General features: G+C 35.7%; 1 protein-coding gene across 1 annotated transcript in view; it reads right to left on the bottom strand.

The window, feature by feature from the left end:
* Nucleotides 1-19,082, bottom strand: part of LOC131153583 (myosin-1) — a 101,348-nt gene that overhangs the window by 61,627 nt on the left and 20,639 nt on the right. The window contains exons 6-9 of the mRNA XM_058105993.1: nucleotides 5,086-5,251; nucleotides 4,877-4,940; nucleotides 4,746-4,759; nucleotides 4,578-4,662 (exon numbers count right to left, since the gene is read on the bottom strand). Coding sequence (XP_057961976.1) covers nucleotides 4,578-4,662; nucleotides 4,746-4,759; nucleotides 4,877-4,940; nucleotides 5,086-5,251 — 329 coding nt within the window. The remainder of the gene's footprint in view (nucleotides 1-4,577; nucleotides 4,663-4,745; nucleotides 4,760-4,876; nucleotides 4,941-5,085; nucleotides 5,252-19,082) is intronic.

Genomic DNA, 19,082 nt, shown 5'->3' on the forward strand with positions numbered 1-19,082 from the left:
CCCAGACCATGAACCCACATTGACAATAACTAATTTATGCACTAAAATTAATTAAAACTCAAATTTCTTTAATTAATTGGACCTTACAAGGTTATTTTGGATCTAAAAATCAAGGAATGAGTGGATTTTTTACCTCAAACAAAGTTTTTACCCTTACAAATCCAAAAAGGTTTTGAAATGGAAAGACGTGGCATGCAGTGCTGTCCTCCTTAAATTGTAACTCTATTCACCTTAATATAATTCTTTTCCATATCCAGCAAAAAAATTGGATAAGTTTAATATGATTACTATATTACAATTATTGCACATAATGCACCACACACCTATCATTTATAAATTTTATTTGCAATATGTAATTATAAATCTTGCATCATAATGTCTATTAACAGCTTCAACAGTTTCATTAAAAAATCCCATGCTTTACCGCTAATTTCAATCATTTTAAAGAAACTGGTCGATATTGTCATTGGCATCAAAATTTCCGTACTTTTGATGCCTCAAAATATTGGTGAAAACAAAAATTTAAAATTTTGAAATAAATAAGACCCTAGGGTGCTTCTGTTGAGAAGGAGAGCAGGAGGATGCTATGGTGAAGATTCGAAGAATATAAGAAATAATCAATAGGAGCATACATTGGAGTTGTCTTGATGATTATTATGATCTGAACATTATTTTCTTTATCTTTTATTTATGATGGGACAACGAATTAGATGACTAGAGTAAAACGATTTTATAAATACTGTGAATAATGAAAGCATGCTTTTCAATTGAGATATATGTCTTCCTTTTGATGATTCTCACTCCATCTTAATAGAGACCTTTGAACTACTAAAGAATTGATTCCCCATTTGATAAGTAGACAACTTGGGATTAACAAAAGTAGAAACCCAAAGCCAAAAAAATTTTGTTTGATTTATATTAATGCTCCAAGTCCTTTTTTTTCCTTTTGATTATCACAAAAAATTCCTTATAGTTTCCTCACCATAAGCCTTCCACAGGCATAGGAATTGAATCATCACCCAAAGATTTTTTTTATTTTTTTTCTTTTGCTTGTTAGTTTGATCAGTTTAAGCCTTCAACATAGACTTAGGCATCAAGTAATGGTCCTATAGCAAGAAATGTGTTGAATTTGTTCAAAGGTGTCTCTTTTATCAATTTTTTTTTTATCAAGTATTGGTTGGCAGCATTTGTATGCTTAATAATTACATGGTTACATGATAATTTGTTGGTGGTTTTTGTTTTATACTCTAATTGAATGTGTGTGTGCATGCGTGATTTCAATTGATTATTTGGTTTTTTTATTTTCATTAGAGGGTTCAAAATATTATTTTGCCCAAAAGAAAACCAAAAGGAAAAATTGAGGTGCTCGAAGGGCCTTATCCATGGTTCATTGCCCTTCTCAATTTGAAACTCAATTCCAAACCTTAAACTTCATTCCTTTCCGCATATTGGGGCCAAAATTGAGTATTTTGCTTATTTTTCCAAAAAAACAATAGGACTGGAAAGTCTATTTTTAAATAGGTATCCATATTACCCATAGTCATGCAAGTTTGGGACAATGGCAACTACCAAGACTCCTATCATCAACTTAAATTTTTGAGTCACAATGGTCTATTAGGATATCTATCACTTTGGCAGATAGTAACTAGAGGTAGTGGTCAAAATTCACAAATTGACTTTCATAACCTAGAGGTGGTGATCCTCCATGTGGTTAAAGTCTCTATGTTAGATGGAATTCTTGGTAACAAAGCCTGTAGATATGTTTTGTGATGATCAAGCTGCCATTGTTCCTCATCAATGTTGACTGTCATTATGTGATGGATGTTGTATTAAAGATGGTTGACTCCATTTGTGAAATTTATGAATATGTTTTCAAGAAGGCATTATTTAAACCTATGTGGTCTAGTGGTCATAACAAGCTGGGCTCAGGTTGATATTTAGAAACCTCTAGATTGAGTAGGGGAATGTTTGAAGAGAATATGCTATTTTAGTAATTATGTGGTGAGTGAGGGTATTTTTGTCTTTCGTGTTTTTTTTAATTATTGTTTTTTGCATTAGTGATTGATGAACTAACTAGGAGTACACAAAATGAGATTCCATGGTTTTTTTTTTTTTTTTTTTGGGTAGATGATATTGTCTTGATTGATGAAACTATGGCTGGAGGAGAATCTAAGTTAAAATTATAGAGAGAAGCTTTAGAATCTAGAGGTTTCAAAATAAGAAGAAATAAGATATAAATTATTAATTTCAGTCATGGTAGGAGGAATATCAAATAAAAGATCAAACTTGATGGTCAAGAAATTAATAGCACTAATAGGTTTTGATACCTTGTATCAATTTTGCAGGTTGTAGGAGAAATCGAACAAGATGTAATACATGGAGTTAAAGCAGCTTGGGTAAAATGAAGAGGTGCTTCAAGCATGTTGTGTGATAGTAGAATACCCTCATAATTAAAAGAAAGTTTCATAAGACAACTATAAGATCAATCATGCTATGTGGATCAAAATGTTGGGTAACCAAGGAACAACCATGGTCTTAAATTTCCACGAAATTGTCAAAATTTCCATCAAAATTTTTGGTTTCCATCGCCCTTGAAATTGAAATAGAAATTGATTTCTGTCTTGCATAATTTCTGTTGAAACCTCAACGAATCATCTGAAATTTGTCGAAATCTCGAAATTTTAGCAAAACTTGTCAAATCTTGAAATTTTAGAAAATTTTGTTGAAATTTTAACTACACAATGAAATTTCCCTGGAATTCAAATGAGAGATTTAGGAGTTAAGTGAAATTTCTCTCTTAATTTATTTCATTTATTTTTATTGAAACAAAAGATTATTACAAGTGCTTTTGAAATTATATGAAAAACTAAACATGCAGCAACATTTTATTTAAGCATTCATGTCTAAACTATCTTTATTTGTATAATAAATAATATTTAAATGGTTTATGAATTTCATTTGTATTAATTGAATATATTTAATGTACATTATCTTACAAGCTTGTTTGATACAATACTATATTACAACTTTCAACCTCATACACAATATAGATGTATTTAACTTGTAATATATTAGTCCTAAAACTTACATTATTCTGTCTATTAACCATTTCTAAAGTTTCACAAAAAATTCCATGCTTTACTACTGAAACCTGTTATTTTTTCAAATCAAAATCATAATTGACATCGAAATTGAAATTTTCATGCTTCTGGGGCTTCAAAATTTTAGTTGAAATTGAAATTTACGACCTTGGGAACAACATATCCAAAAAAAAAAAAAGTTTCCAAAATGAAAATGCTAGCAATAAGTTACACAATGCTCCTAAAGAAGATAAGACGGATGACCAACTCAAATGGTTTGGGCATCTGCAACATAGGCCAAATAGTGCACAGGTGAGGTGTTAGTAGTGCTATAAAGGGTAGGGGTAGACCTAAAATAATGTGCAATGAGATAATAAATAAGGATTTAATAGCCCTTAACTCGTTTGAGGAAATTTCCCTCAATCGTGTTAATTGGAAGAAAGAGATTCATGTAGTCAACCCCACCTAATGGGACTTAAGGCTTGGTTTGTTGTTGTTATTATTGTTATGTTTTTTTTCAGTTATTAATATATAAAATGGCATATGTGGAGCTGTACGTAAGGCTTGAGGAAACTGCCACTAGATTTTTTCTCTCCTCTTCTTCTTCTATTCTCCATCTCTAACTTTACAACAGGGTTCTTACGGGGCTATTTTGATCACTCTTTGTTTGTGAAAAGGGGTGATGCTTCTTGGCAGTTTATGGCTAAGTCCATGTTTAGGCTTGTTTATGCACCCCCAGCTTCAGAGGAAGTGTTAGCAATAGTCTCTTTGTTTTCGAATTTTATTCTTTTATTTGCTCAGGGTTATTCGTTTCACCAAAATATTTAAAAAGAATTGCAGCTAACCGGTGGGGATTATTCCAGCAATCTGTAATCTCTCTCAGCTGTCCTACCTCACTTCTTCTAGTTTCTAACACTAGACCTTGTTCTCCCATTAGCATTTTATTCAACTGTGGATTATCAGGTTTACAGCATAGACAGCAGGGATAACTTGTATTACATATTGTTTCCTCCACCAAAATGGCTCTTTCTGCTCCATTCTTTTCCTAGATGAGAAATGCATGAACAAATGATGCTAATTACCTCCCACCTTCAAATAAAATTACTAAGGGTTAAAGGAGACAACTTCACTTATAATTTCTAAACAGGAGGAGGAATTTACATAAGGCCAAATGATACAAAAATTATACTATTTGGATTTAATTTCTTGTATGCCTTGGGCATTCTGCAAGCTTAGCAGGTTAAAGGAGGAACAGAATTTTGTAAAATTTTATTGTTAGAGAAACTTCTTTCAGACTGTTTATACAATAACTGCATACCTGAAGTATCTTAAGTACAGAATACAGAAGATGATAATGATAGAGATGATAATTATCATTATACATGCACATGCACATGCACAAACATAGCATGTTTACATTCAATAGTGAATTATTTCCTCTAATATAGGGGAAAGAATACCTTAAAAAGAAATATTTCAAGAATGGACAAAGAGTACCTCTAAGAGAGGCTGGAGCTCCAGCACACAGCTGATAAAATATATGATATGACCTTTCTCCCTCCATACATTGGACCACTCTAGACTGCAAAAAAAATGATTTAGTCAATGAGTTGCAATAGAATATTCTAACAAGAAACAATCGAAAACAAGGAGTATAAAAATTACCTTCTCAAGGAGAACTGTGCAGAAGTCATGCAGGGGAAAAATTCAGATCCAAAAGATTAAGGTCAGTTGTAAATTTCATACAAAAATAAATGACACTTCCCTGTAAGCCTCAGTAGTACAAGAAATCTTACAAGTTTGTATCTTGGCACCCGATATTTTTCCAGTTTCGCTAAAATGAATTTCAATCAGCTTTCCCTGAGACAGAGTCACTCGGATTATCCTACTTGCATAGAACACTTTTGCAACTTCACTTCCAAAAAACAATAGCTGTTGCTAACCTTCAACATAAACACATTAACATAAAGAACTAAAATGTTGATGCAAAGAGCGAGCAGCTTACAAAGCGACTTGAGTTGTCATTTCTAGCTGTTTTTGCATTTCCAAAAGCTTCAAGGATCGGATTTGTTTTCAATATTTCATATTCTATTCCACTGCCGCCACCAAGTGCAGCCAAATATTGCATTGCTATTTTAGCTGTCTCAGTTTTTCCTGCTCCGCTTTCACCACTGGACAAGTAGCCAAAGTGGCATTATCAAGACATTCATGTGTTAGTGCCCAAATTAGAAGACGTATGGAATAATTAATGATGTTCAGGTTTTCAGCATAACAAATGCCTCTCAATCTTCTAAAAACAATTATCCTTAACACTCACCTACGCCAAAAATAAATAAATAAATAAAAGCATTGTGAATGCTACAAAAGGTAACTCCCATTGATTATGGTCATTATTTATATCCTGATCAGTTTATAAATTTTAGGTAATACTGAAATAAAATTAGGGCTTGATTTCCAGATTAGAATATGTACCAAGCCAAACAAAGCTCAATTCTTCAAATAGGATAGAAGTCCAGCCACCAAAAGAAAGTAAGTGCACCACAAGGGTTGCCAAAGTGGAGAAGCTGATAGCATTGGCTATTTTCAAATTTTAGAAAAAACTAACCATGTCTCCCATTATCCCTCATAAATATCAATCCAACTCTAATCTTCATATATTTAGTTCACATATAAGAATTCTATAGTTCTATTATTGTATGCACACGTGCATAATTAAAACAGAAGTGCACAGGATGTATAACATTGGCTGTTGGGATAGGAAAAAAAGAACAAGGAAAAGTAAAAACAATAACAGAAATGGCCATGTCTCCTACCTGAAGCATCAACCAAACTGAATATTACAGCTATATATCAAAGAATCATGACTTCAAAGCATTATGCAATGACAACTTTTTTCTAGCCATTAACAATATAGAAATAATCAGACTGTCCTAGCCATATATAATTTACTGAACTGATTTATAAAGAAGAGATGAGGTAATACCAATGCTCCTTTTTCTCTGGATAGACAAAGAATTGTATTGTAAAGAGAGAAGAAATAACACAAGTGGGACAACAAGGCATCCACTGAAACGAAGGAAACATGATAAAAAGAAACAAAAGCAAAAAACAAAAAAAAATCCCGGAATAGCTAATGAAGAACTGCAAACCAGCCCCTTTACAGACAAGTCAATGGAATTGCCTATAATAAGTTAATAACTAATATTTGTTGAAGCCCAAAGTGACAACAAAAACACCATTCTACAGCATAAAATATTCCCAAAAAGAGCAGAATTTTCAAAATTCTAGCATTGAGCTCTAACCAAATGTACCAAATCACTACAAACTGAAGGATAGACATCTACTCTCATCCTCTCATAATTTGTAGATGTCTCAATATTTTTTTTCGACTCTTTTTCCTCTCATACAAGTTAAGAGGCACAGAAACTGTGACCTCCTGCACTAAAGGACTAAGCTTTATACCATTCCCTCCAGGAGTGCTTGGGGATCTTGCTTCTCTCAGGAGCTAACCCCTCCCTCCCCCCACCCATTAGTAATCTCCTTTTGGAACAAAGGTATATTTGATGCCTTTATGGAGCTTAGAACTTCCCTGATCTTTCTTAGGAGTTTCAACCACGCGTACCCTGCATTTTTATTATGACACACACCAACAATAGAAGTAGACAAAACCAAGAAGACACCATTATACCAGGTGACAGCGAAAGTTCCTTCCTCAAATAAAGCATCATGTGGCAAACACCAACCTGTACATTATTTGATGTCCTTCTCAGGTTCAATGGTCCATAGTTCCCCTCTCCTTTTGCTTAAAAATGAAACATTCCCCTAAATTTACTGAGCTAAAACATGATGCAGCATTTTCTTTAACATCGTCAGTTGACGTCACTTTGTCTTTAAACCCATTCTCCATCATCAGTTGATCAATTAATAGTCACCTATTCACAGATGCTCAAATACTCATCATCTTCCTCATCATATACTCAACCAATGGAGACTCCTCTCCATTAACCACCAAATATCACAGCCTTCCCTTGTCACAGGCCATCCTACCCAGTCCTCCTGCATATCACCTGAATCAATTAAGCCACCATATTCAACAGCACTACCAACTTCTGTAAAATTTGGATTCTTCCCACAGTTCCCTTTGTCACTCGCAAGTTGTTGTACATCTTTTTCCCCCATAGCAATCTATGTGTAGCTAAAATCAGTGTTTTTATCAGAGTCACCCTCAACAAATACATGCGATTTAACCTTCTTCTGCAAAAGATCCAATATCAAACCAATATCCCTAATCAAGATTCCCCCTTTCTTCACATCATTTCCTTTCTGCTCTTGAGCGTCATCACTCAGCTGTAAAAACCACATAAGCCCTTCGCTAACAGGCTTAGTTACTCCCTTCTGGACCCACAAATGGGCTGTCCTCTTTCTTATTTCCTAATTAACCAGCTTATTAAGGACAACAGGCCCACCCGGAAACACTCCTTTGAACCACTAGGCCCATAGCATAATTTTCATGATTAGAATAAAAGCCTACTCCCGTTCCCCTACTCATTTTATACCCCTATAAACACTAATACCCAACTCTTCATTTTCCACAAGAGATCCTCTCCCAAATTTTGCGGCATTTAAACCCATAGGATATAAACGGCTGAACCATATCCTAGTTTATCTCCAAATCCAGACAATCACACACAACATAAAATTCCAACTCTCATCTGCAGGCTGTTGGAGCACTTCTACAAAGATAACGTCCTTCGACAACCTACTAAATAAACATTTCCTGCTTCTTGAAACTCGAATCTCCTTATCTGATTCAACTACCTTTTGACATTCACCAAACCACCTCACACCCCACCAAACCTCTCCACCAGTCAACAGCCCAGCCTCATCACACCTAGACGAAATCTTTCTCGATGTTTGAAATAACACCCACCACATAGATGCACAATCTCCTTTAGACAAACATATTGATCAACATACCCCAACCTCCTTGATTCTTTTTAAGCATAAAAATCAACATCTTGCCTTTCGTAACCATTTCAAGCAAAGATCAGCCCCTCCCTAGTGACTAAAATAAGCATTTCAAGGGCCATGGCCCTCTTCTGAAGGCCTTGACCAAAAAGAATTAATTTGACATACCAACCAAATGAACTCACCACTATTCAACACCACAAATGAAGATTTAGTTCCCATAGACTCGGACCCATAGACTTGGACAACAAATATGATATGTTAAAGTTCACAATACATTGTTGGCCCACAACATAACAGCTTAAGCTTTCTCCTAGGTTTTAGTCTTGTTGCCCACAACACATTTATTGTGTGATGTTTAAAAATTATTATATTCCCTATAACTAGTGTTATCTAACAGCTTAAGTTTTTTGATAAAGTGGTAATCTAACATGGTATCACAGCTGGTTGCCAAGAGGTTGGTTCTAGTCTTGTTTCCCACGTTTATTGTGTGGTGTTTAAAAATTATTATATTCCCTGGAATGGGTTAAGTTGTTTTTTATCTCTCCACATGCTGTCAGGCTACACATGCAGGAAAGTGTCAAGCAGCTTGACATACATTGTTAGCCCACAACCTAACAGCTTAAGCTTTTAGGTAAAGGTAAAGTAGTAATCCAACATGGTATTAGAGCTGGTTACCAAGTGTTAGATTACCAGTTTATCTAAAAGCTTAAGTTGTTAGGTTGTGGACCAACAATGTATATAAAGCTTTAACACTCTCCCACACATGTAGTCCGACGGCACATGGAGAGATAAACAAATGAGAAGAAACAACCATTATAGGGAATATAATAATTTTTAAAAACCACACACAATAAATGCAGGCAACAAGACTAGAACCCAGGACCTCCCGGTAACCAGCTGTGATACCATGTTAGATAACCACTTTACCTAAAAGCTTAAGCTGTTAGGTTGTGGGCCAACAATGCATACCAAGCTTTAACACCCCCCACACGTGCAGCCCAACAGCATGTGGAGAGACACACGATAGATAACACCCATTACAAGGACTATAATAATTTTTAAACACCACAAAATAAACGCAGCCAACAATACTAGAACCCAAGACCTCCTGGTAACCAGCTCTAATACCACGTTAGATTACCACTTCACCTAAAAGCTTAAGTTGTTTGGTTGTGGGCCAACAACATATATATCAAGCTTTAACATGATCTAAAACCATTTTAAATTATTGTGTTTATTTCTTCTCAACTTTAAATGAAAATTGAAAATCGTCATTAACCAACTAAAATCAGCGATTAAGCTCCACCATGCATTCTAGATCATCTTCATCAAAGCTAATATGTGCAGGCTACTCAAATTGGAATTCAGTCTTGTTGTTATTGGTTATTTAGTATTAATACCTATGTCAGCAACTAAGAGTTAGTGAGAGTATTATGGTCATTTTAATGTAGATGGGCTAGCCCTCCTGCATCTTTGACTCCTTGTTGCTTGGCTCATCCTAATACGTAGGTGTATACCTCCACAGCAACTTAAGGAAGGAGAGCCTCTTCCAACTTTTGTTTCTACACCTCCAGTTTCTTCATATGACCCGTTTCCCAAGACATTGAGCCTTCTATTATTGTCTAGAAAGGTAAATGAACTTGTAGCCAACATCCAATCTCTAATTAGTTTGTTATGATTTTTTGTCTTCTTCATATTACAATTATGTTAGTAATCCATCAACTATTGCACTTCCTAAGACTATATTCGGCCTCAACCATTCTCGGTGGAGGATTGCAGCGGTCGAAGGGTTGCACGCTAGTACCTCTTCTAGCCAATAAGTTTCTGGTTGGCTTTAACTGGGCGGATACTGTTAAGATCAACCCAGATGTTTCAATGGCTCATCTAGAGGCCCATCTTGTTGCTACAAGATATACACAAGTGTATGATTTGGATTATCCTGACACATTCTCCCTAGTCACCAAACCTATCTCATTTAGCTAGTTCATATCCTTCGCCGCCGCATGTCATTGACTTCTACATCAATTAGATATAAAAAATGCCTTTCTACATGGTCATGTTTAGGAGGTCTATATGGCTCACTTAGCCACCACATGTCATTGACTTCTACATCAATTAGATATAAAAAAATTTCTTCCTACATGGTCATGTTTAGGATGTATATATGGATCAACCACCACAGATTGTTGCTCAGGGGGAATCATCAACATTGGTGTATTGTATGAAAAAAGCCTCATAGGGTCTAAGTCTTTGACCATCTGAATCAATCTCAAACAGCATAGTTTGGTAGGTTCAATACAGTTGCGCTTGAATTTTTCCTTTAGTGACATGCAGTAGATCACTTTGGAGTATCCGCACACTGTTACTAGTAGGATTTTGCTAATTATATATGGAGATGACATTGTGATTACTAGTAATGATGTTTAAAGAATCTAAAATTTTGGGTTTGTTAAGGTCTAGACCTGTCCAGATCTAATTTAAGGACAGCCTTATCATAGAGAAGATTTGATGTGGGGGACCATCTTGTCACAAAAGGACCGTCTTGTCAAAGAGTACACAATCCAAACAATAAATTATGAGCAGAAGTGGGTGATTTGTTGGCTAACCCTAGACAGTATCAAAAACTTGTTGAGAAGTTAAATTGCCTCACAATTAGACAACTATGTAACAAGGTTGTGAGCGAATTCCTAGATTCTCCTCGAATGAGCCATTGAATGTTCTCATTCATATCTTGTGATACCTCAAAGGTGCACCACAAAGAGTTCTCTTGTATTAAAATCAAGATCACACTCGTATTCAGGGTTATAAAAAAGGGGCAGCTCAGTGCAAAAAGCTCCCGTGTATTTCGGGTTATATAGATGCAAATTAGGCCAAGTCATCCACTAACTATTATGTGGTTGTTAGTGGTAAACTAGTATCTTGGAAGAATTTAAAAATAAAAATAAAAAAGGGTCATACCCAGTGCACAAGGCTCCCACTTTGAGTGGGGTCTGGGAGAGGTGGATGTTGGCAAGCCTTACCCCCATTTTTGGAGAGGCCGCTCCCAAGTTTCGAACCCGAGACCACCCGTACTGAGGCGGAGGCACTTGCCATCGCACCAAGGCACGACCTCTCAAGTGTTGAGTCTAAATATAGGGCCATGGCACGCACTACATGTGAATTAGTTTGGCTAAAGAACATGTTGGAAGAGTCTTAACTTATGGAGTTGATGTGTGATAATTTGCTACTCAAATTGCCTTCAATACAGTCTTCTGTGAGAGAACGAAGAATATCTAAGTTGACTATGATTTTGTCCAAAGAAAGTTGTGCAAAAGCTCATTGAAACTACTCATTTTAAGTCCGAACACCAACTCATTGATCAATTAACTAAAGATTTAGGAGATGTTTGGGTTAAATTGATTTGTAACAAGCTAGGCCATATGATATCCACTCTAGCTAGAGGCAGAGTATTATTGGTTATTTAGTATGACAGCCTATCTTAGTGACAAAGAGTTAGTGAGGATATGATGGTCACTATGATGCACTCAGCATATAATATAAAAAGAGACAAAGACCATCATAGTGTTAATGTCTTCCAATTTACACGACACTATGACACTGTCACACCCTTTTTATCTTCCTCACTCACAAGAAACACCTTAACAATGTATTTCAGATGTCAGAAATTTAATATACAATGCAAATTCAGATCCAAAGACCATTATTCATTCCTAGAAATGGAATACCCCTTCATTATATTCTCTATGTTTAGCTTCACTAACAACATCTTTTGCATCTTTTCTTCCCTCTTTATAATATCAAAATTTCCACGTTTCTAAATTTTTGCCATGTCTTGAACCACATTTTTTTGTCTTGACTGTTTTTTGAACATCTTGATTCCACCACCAACTCTCTTTACTAGTCAAGCATCTTAACCTCTATTACTATCTCTTTAATAGAATTAGCCATCCTACTCCAAAGAGTGTTAGTGTGAACATCATCTCCTATTGTCCAATGACTCCAATTACCATCTTTTATCATTTTATCTTTAAAACTTTATTACATCTTCTCCCTTTAGGTTACACCAATTAATTATCTTACATTGAACTATGCTAGCCTTTCTTGCCCATTTTTTATGCATGTATCTAACACTAATACCCTATGATGTGTAGCTAAACCTTCACCTTGAATAACTTTAATCCTTACATTATAAAGGATCTACCCTCCGAGGTAAGAAAAATCTATTTGACTTTTATTTTGACCACTCTCTTCTTTCTTTCTAAAGCAAGTATTCATTGTTTAAGATAATATGACATGCCAAAGTATATGATCAAACTTCTGGACTTATTTTTATCTTGTTTTTTAAGTATGTTTCATTGTCATAAGATTATATGATATGATGAAGTCAGAACTGCCAAATTCATTTTTATCCACAGATCCATGTCCTCCATGTATCCTCAAGTAACCATTATTGCCCTTTCCAATACCATTCAAAAATCCACTCCAATGAATATCATTTTTATCCACAGATCCATGTCCTCCATGTATCCTCACGTAACCATTATTGCCCTTTCCAATACCATTCAAAAATCCACTCCAATGAATAGTTTCTCACTTCCCGACATCCCTTAAAAAATATTATGCATGTCATCTTTAAAGTGTATTTTACAAAGTTTCACAAAGCCTACTTTAGGAACATGAGAACTAATACATTTATTATCTCGTCTTCAATACTATCTTTTAGGCCTTTGTCTAAAATAATTCCTACCCATTCACATGTTTTTCTTTCCTAGTGCAACAAAGGTTTTTATTTTTTTATTTTTTTAAAAAAAAAGAGAGATCTTACTAAGGAGAAGAAAAAGTAAAACAAGGAGCATTAGAAATCCTCCTTAAAAGATAAAAGAACAAAAAATTTAAAATAAAAAAAAACAGAATAAATTCCCAGTGATGCAAATTTCAAATACTTATTTTTCAATTTCTTTAGCTTTTTCCCCTACCCATTTTGTTTGTTGGATGCAAAATATGCAAACTTTTTTTTTAAAGTTATTGTGTTAGCTAAGAGCACCTATGAGGAGAGTGAATCAGTTATTGTTTCTAGCATGAAAAGGGGTAGGGGTAGGCCTAAAATAACTTGGAATGAGGTAGTGAGGAAGGATTTAATAGCCCTTAATCTAATAGAGGAAAATGCTTTGGATTGGATAAATTGGCGGAAAAAGATTCATGCAGCCAACCCCACCTAGTGGGACTCAAGGCTTGTTGTTGTTGTTGCTGTTGTTGTTGTGTTAACTGCCTCCATGTCCATATGTTCCAAGTTTATTTATACCCACTCATACCCAATGATGGAACCTTGGCATAGTTGAGGTTGTAGCCAAGCACCAACATTGCATGTGGCTTCAATACGATGAGCTCAACCTCACCCATTTTTCACTACATCCAGGTGGTAAACAAAGTGCAGAGCATTGCTCGTAGGCTACACCCCCAATGAATACTTGGCAAGGATTCATTACATTTCCAAGTTTTATGCTAGCTATTAACTACAACACAACCCTCCAAGCTTTGGACTAGTTGTGTCTGGAAAATACTAAGATATTTAGTGCATTTTTAAAATTATTATTTCCATTTTTACTTTTTATATTTTATGCAATATTTTTTATTTCTGTTTTGTTTATTTGTGTAGAAAGCATTTTAGGTTTTCAGGTTTGTCCAATAACCAGTGAAAAAAAAAATAGTTTACCTAAAACCTTAAGCCGTTGGGTCATGGGCCTATTTTTATCTAACTCCTCAACAAGGTTGACTCGAGTATACTCAAGTAGTTGTTTAGTTCCAAGATGTCTAAGCTTATAAATTCCGCTTGTACTGAAATTTGGAGTATTTTCAGGAAATTGCAAATTATGATTTTTGAGAAATTGTGCTTTGCCCATAATGTCAAGCATCAGGACCTCCAAGTGGCATGCAGTCACATACATGGCACATCACACGGCCCTCAAAAGCAGCACAAGATTCGAGAAGTGATCCCCTTTCCTAACATTGGATTTGACCATGCCAATACAAAAGGATCATTCAACATGCAATTTTATTCCATGCATATTTAGTTCACATGATGATTGCATTCTAGCACAGCATGCCATTGTTTACAAATGGAACTCCGAACAGATGTGACGTGCTTACAGACAGATGGCGCATTATATATTTGGCCAAGCTACATGAATCTTGAAAGGTGACCCACATTCCTAGAAGTGGTTCCATGGTAGTGTAGTCACTGTAGTGTGGTGCCTTTTTTCTGATGAGTCAAGTAGCATAATGCAGAGCCTCTATGCTCACCTGACGCACCAGCCCCAGGGTTCACATTGGGTGGTTGCAGCAGCTGCAACACAGCGTAGTTGAGCTATGACACCTGGGATATTAAATTTCCCAAGTGGGTAGTGTGATGTGCCCAAGGCCTTAATTTTGATCTTAACTAAAATTTTAAAGGGTTCAAAAGTACATAAATTTCTATCAAAATTTCCTATATCAATGTCAAATTCGATTTTGATTTTTAAAAATTCTGGATATATGCAGTGTTAGAAAAGAATATGTTATTTTAATAACTAGGTTGTGTTGATGGGGGTATTTTTGTCCTTAAGACTATTATTATTATTAATATATAAGAGAGCAGATCTGGAGCTGTACGTAGACTCCAGGAAACTGCCGCTCAGTTCCTCTCTTTTCCTCTTTTTCTCCTCTTCTCTATCTCCTCTTCTTCTCTCCTCCATCTCTAACTTTACATGGTATCAAAGCATTGATCTTCTTCAAATCTGATTTCTCTGAATAGGTTTTGATACTCAGTTTTTCATTTTTTTTTCCATATCCTACCCTAATCAGTTCTCAAATCTGTTTTTTCAGTTGGTTTGGAAGGTCATTTAAGGACACACTTCCTATGGGTTAGGATATGCAGCATCCTTGGCAGGAAGCTGTGTGCTTTAATGTTGATTTGCTTATGTGAACTCAGTTACACACTGTTTCTTGTATGATGCTGCTGCTGTTACTCTGTCATTCTGGGGTTTGCTGATGATGCTGTTTTGACAACATGTACCCATGATTGATTGCTCGCAAGTCTTGTACAAATTGCTGGTTGGTTTCAATTGGCGTTCAAATAGTTATTTCTTGCTCCTGTGCATTCATTTCCAGTTGCTGCCAGCCGTAATGCCTGGAGCTGCTGTCAGGTTGTTTATTAAATGCCTGCAATACTTTGCTGTGGTCTGCCATGTTCCTGGTGGTTAAGTAATTCCTCCTAGGATACTGTAAGTTCAGTTCTGTAGTCATAGCTGCCTGCTGAAGTTTTGGATTTTCTGAATTTTGGAGAGTTTGAAGTGTTGTAAGTTCTTTTTTTTTTCCTTCTTTTTTATTTTTGGAAGTCCTGAGAGTGCTGTTTTTGTTAGTGTGTGCTGCCTGACTCAAGCTCCTTCCTGCAATAAAGTCAGCCATGGATACAATGTCTAACTGTAGAAGGGAAAATTTTGGAGGACAAGAACGAGATTTGGATTGTGGTTGTGGCAGCGGTTGTGTAATACAGCGAGGAGTTCATCGTGGAAATTCTCACTTTTGCACACATTGTGGCAAGGAAAATCATACCATTAATTGCAGTGGGCTCTCCTTGGGAAATCAGCCTACGCCAATAAGTCTCTTGTGAGAGGCAATTCTACTATTGACACTTCAAATGCACCTAGCCACTCCACTAGGGAGTTAGAGTACATCATCCACCGTGTCTCGAGAGGAGTTTAGCAATCATTTTTGCATGATTCAACTACTCCAAACTCGGTCTTATATTTAGTGCTACTGTGGTCCATTCAAGTGCAACTGAGCTTTTTGCCTCTTCATCCTCACCTTGGGTTATAGATTCTGGTGCCACCTCTCGTATGACAAGTTGTCCTAATTTGTTTGAGTCCTTGAACCCCACTACTTTACACTAAAGTTGCATGAACTGATGGTTCAGTGACACCAGTTTCTGGTTCTGCAATATTCTCTCAATTCCTTGTATTCCTCTTTCATCCGTATTATATGTGCCTAAATTTCCCTTGAACCTGCTATCAGTTAGTCAATTTACTAAGTCTCATAATTGTTCTATGACCTTCTTTCCTTCTCGCTGTGTTATTCAAGATCTCCAAATGAAGAAGAGGATTAGTGAAGGGCTTGAGAAGGATGGCCTATACTATTTCAACCGTAGTCATGGTAGGTCCAATTCTTGTCAAACGGCTTCCTCATTTTCTACTCATGGTGTTTATCTTGATCAGTGGCATACTTGTTTGGGTCATCCATCCCTTCAAAAAATGCAACAAGTTTTTCCTATGTCCAAATTTGTTTCTCGTTTTTAGTGTTCTATGTCTCAATTGGGAAAGTATATTAGGACATCTTTTTTTGTCTAGAATCGAGTCTCATAGTAAATCATTGGTTTCTCTTATTCATTTAGATATTTGCGGTTCATGTAGAGTCAAGAATTTGACTAGTCATCAGTATTTGGGGTCCTTTGTGGTTTTTCGCATATGACCTAGATCTATTTATTAAAAAGATAACTCTGAATTTTTTAATGTATTTACTCAATTCTACTAGGAAATAAAAACTCAATTTGGCATTGGTACTCAAATTTTTCGATCTAATAATGCGCTTGAATTTGTTCAAAATGAGTTTGCCTTTTTGCTCGGCCGAAGCGATTATTCATCAAACATCATGTATACATACCCCACAGAAAAATGGGGTAGCTGAAAAGCGATTATTCATCAAACATCATGTATACTTACCCCACAGCAAAATGGGGTAGCTGAATGAAAAAATAGACAATTACTAGACATAGCAATCTCTACTCCTTTTTTGGACCGATTGCTCTTCTTACAACCAGATTTCGCCCAATATGATGCCCTCAAGTGTTCTAGGGGGACAAATTCCCTTCTCCATCATGTACCTAGAAACATCCACGTTCTCTGTTGTGCCTCATGTCTTTGGGTGCACATGTTTTGTTCATGTTCCACATATTGGTTAGGACAAGTTCTCCTCATGCTATTAAATGTGTCTTCCTTGAATACTCAAGAACTCAAAAAGGATATACGCTATGACCCCCACTCATAGGAAATATGTTAGTGTTGAAGTCACCCTTTTTTAGGACACACACTATTTTTTTAGTGTTGAATCCTCCTTGGATGACTCTATTGTGATTCCATCAATGTTTTATGGTCCCCCTCTTGTGTTGATCCTCCTGTTCCTACCCTTATCAATCTCAAGAAATCTTCTACTCCTCTTCCAAATCCACCCGTCATTAATCCAGAGAAACAATTGAAGGTTTATGAACGATGGAAAACAAGCACAGACATCACTACCACTATGCAAGCACCTCCTCTACCGATCACTATTTCCACTTCTTGTTCTAGAGATCCATCCCAATGTGACAAGGATTTTCCCATTGCTCATCGGAAAGGTACTCAAACATATGCTTAGCAATCCTTAGTTGCTTATCCTATCGCTTATTTTGTTTCAAATCTTCAACTTACTAGTCCTATGGGTTTTTCTACCATGTCTATTTCCTCAGTTTCTAACCCTTCCACGCCCGTCGAAGCACTTGCTAACCGTAGGTTGAAGCATGCAATGGATGTAGAAATGGATGCATTGACCACTCGAGGAACATGGAACTTGGTGGATCTTCCTCTTGGTAAAGAGTTGGTTAGGTGTCATTGGGTCTACATCATCAAATATCTTCCTAACGGCTTTATCGAGTGACTTAAGGCACGTTTGGTAGCCAAGGGGCACCCAAACATATGGTATTGATTATTTTGAGACCTTCTATCCAGCTGCTCAATTAAATTGTGTTTGTGTAGTGATCCCATTTGCAGTCAATTTTTTTTGTCCCTTATATCAATTGGATGTGAAGAATGCCTTCTTGTCCAAAGATTTGTAGGAGGAGGCATGGTCTTAAATTTTCACGAAATTGTCGAAATTTCCGATTTTCGTCACCCTCGAAATTGAAATGGCAGTTGATTTTCATCTTGCATAATTTCCATTGAAATCTCAACGAATCTTCCGAAATTTGTCAAAATTTTGAAATTTTAGCAAAACTTGTCAAAATTTTAACCATACGATGAAGTTTCATCAGAATTCAAATGAGAAATTTAGGAGTACAGTAAAATTTCTATCTTAATTTATTTTATCGAAACAAAATATCATTATAAGTGTTTTTGAAATTATATAAAAAAATAAACTTACAGTAACATTTTATTTAACCATTCATATATAAATTATCATTATTTGTATAATAAATAATATTTAAATGATTTATGAAATTCATTTGTATTAACTGAATATGTTTAATGTACATTATCTTACAAATATGTTTGATACACATACTATTTTACAACTTTTTCACCTCATACAAAACATAGATGTATTTAATTTGTAATATATTAGTCCTAAAACTTATATTATTATGTTTGTTAACCATTTCTAAAGTTTCACAAAGAATTTCATGCTTTACTACCAATTTCCGTTATTTTTTCAAATTGAAATCGAAATTGACATTGAAATCGAAATTTTAGTCGAAATTTCCATACTTTTGGAGATTCGAAATTTGAGTCGAAATCGAAATTTAAGACCTTGAGAGGAGATATACATGGAGCAACCTCATTGGTATGTTGCTTATGGGAAGGATGGTAAAGTATATAGGTTGCATAAGGCCATTTATGGTCTTAAACAATCTCCTTGAACCTGGTTTGACAAATTTGGTGTCGTAGTTTCAGCATTTGGCACTATCCAGTGCTACTTTGATCATTCGATTTTTGTTCGCAAAATAGAGACAAGTGTGGTACTTCTAGTAGTTTATGTTGATGATATCATCATCACTAGTAGCGATCATAGTGGGTTTGCAGATGTCAAGCAAAGGATTCAAGAAAAATTTCAAATCAAGGACTTGGATATTCTACTTTACTTTCTTGGTATTTAGATTGTACAGTGTAAGAAAGGGTTGAATCTACCTCAATCGAAATACACATTGGACTTTCTAAATGAGACTAGTTTGTTGGGAGCTAAATAGGT

Source organism: Malania oleifera, chromosome 4, assembly GCF_029873635.1.
Source record: "Malania oleifera isolate guangnan ecotype guangnan chromosome 4, ASM2987363v1, whole genome shotgun sequence".
In the NCBI taxonomy this organism is placed as follows: domain Eukaryota; kingdom Viridiplantae; phylum Streptophyta; class Magnoliopsida; order Santalales; family Ximeniaceae; genus Malania; species Malania oleifera.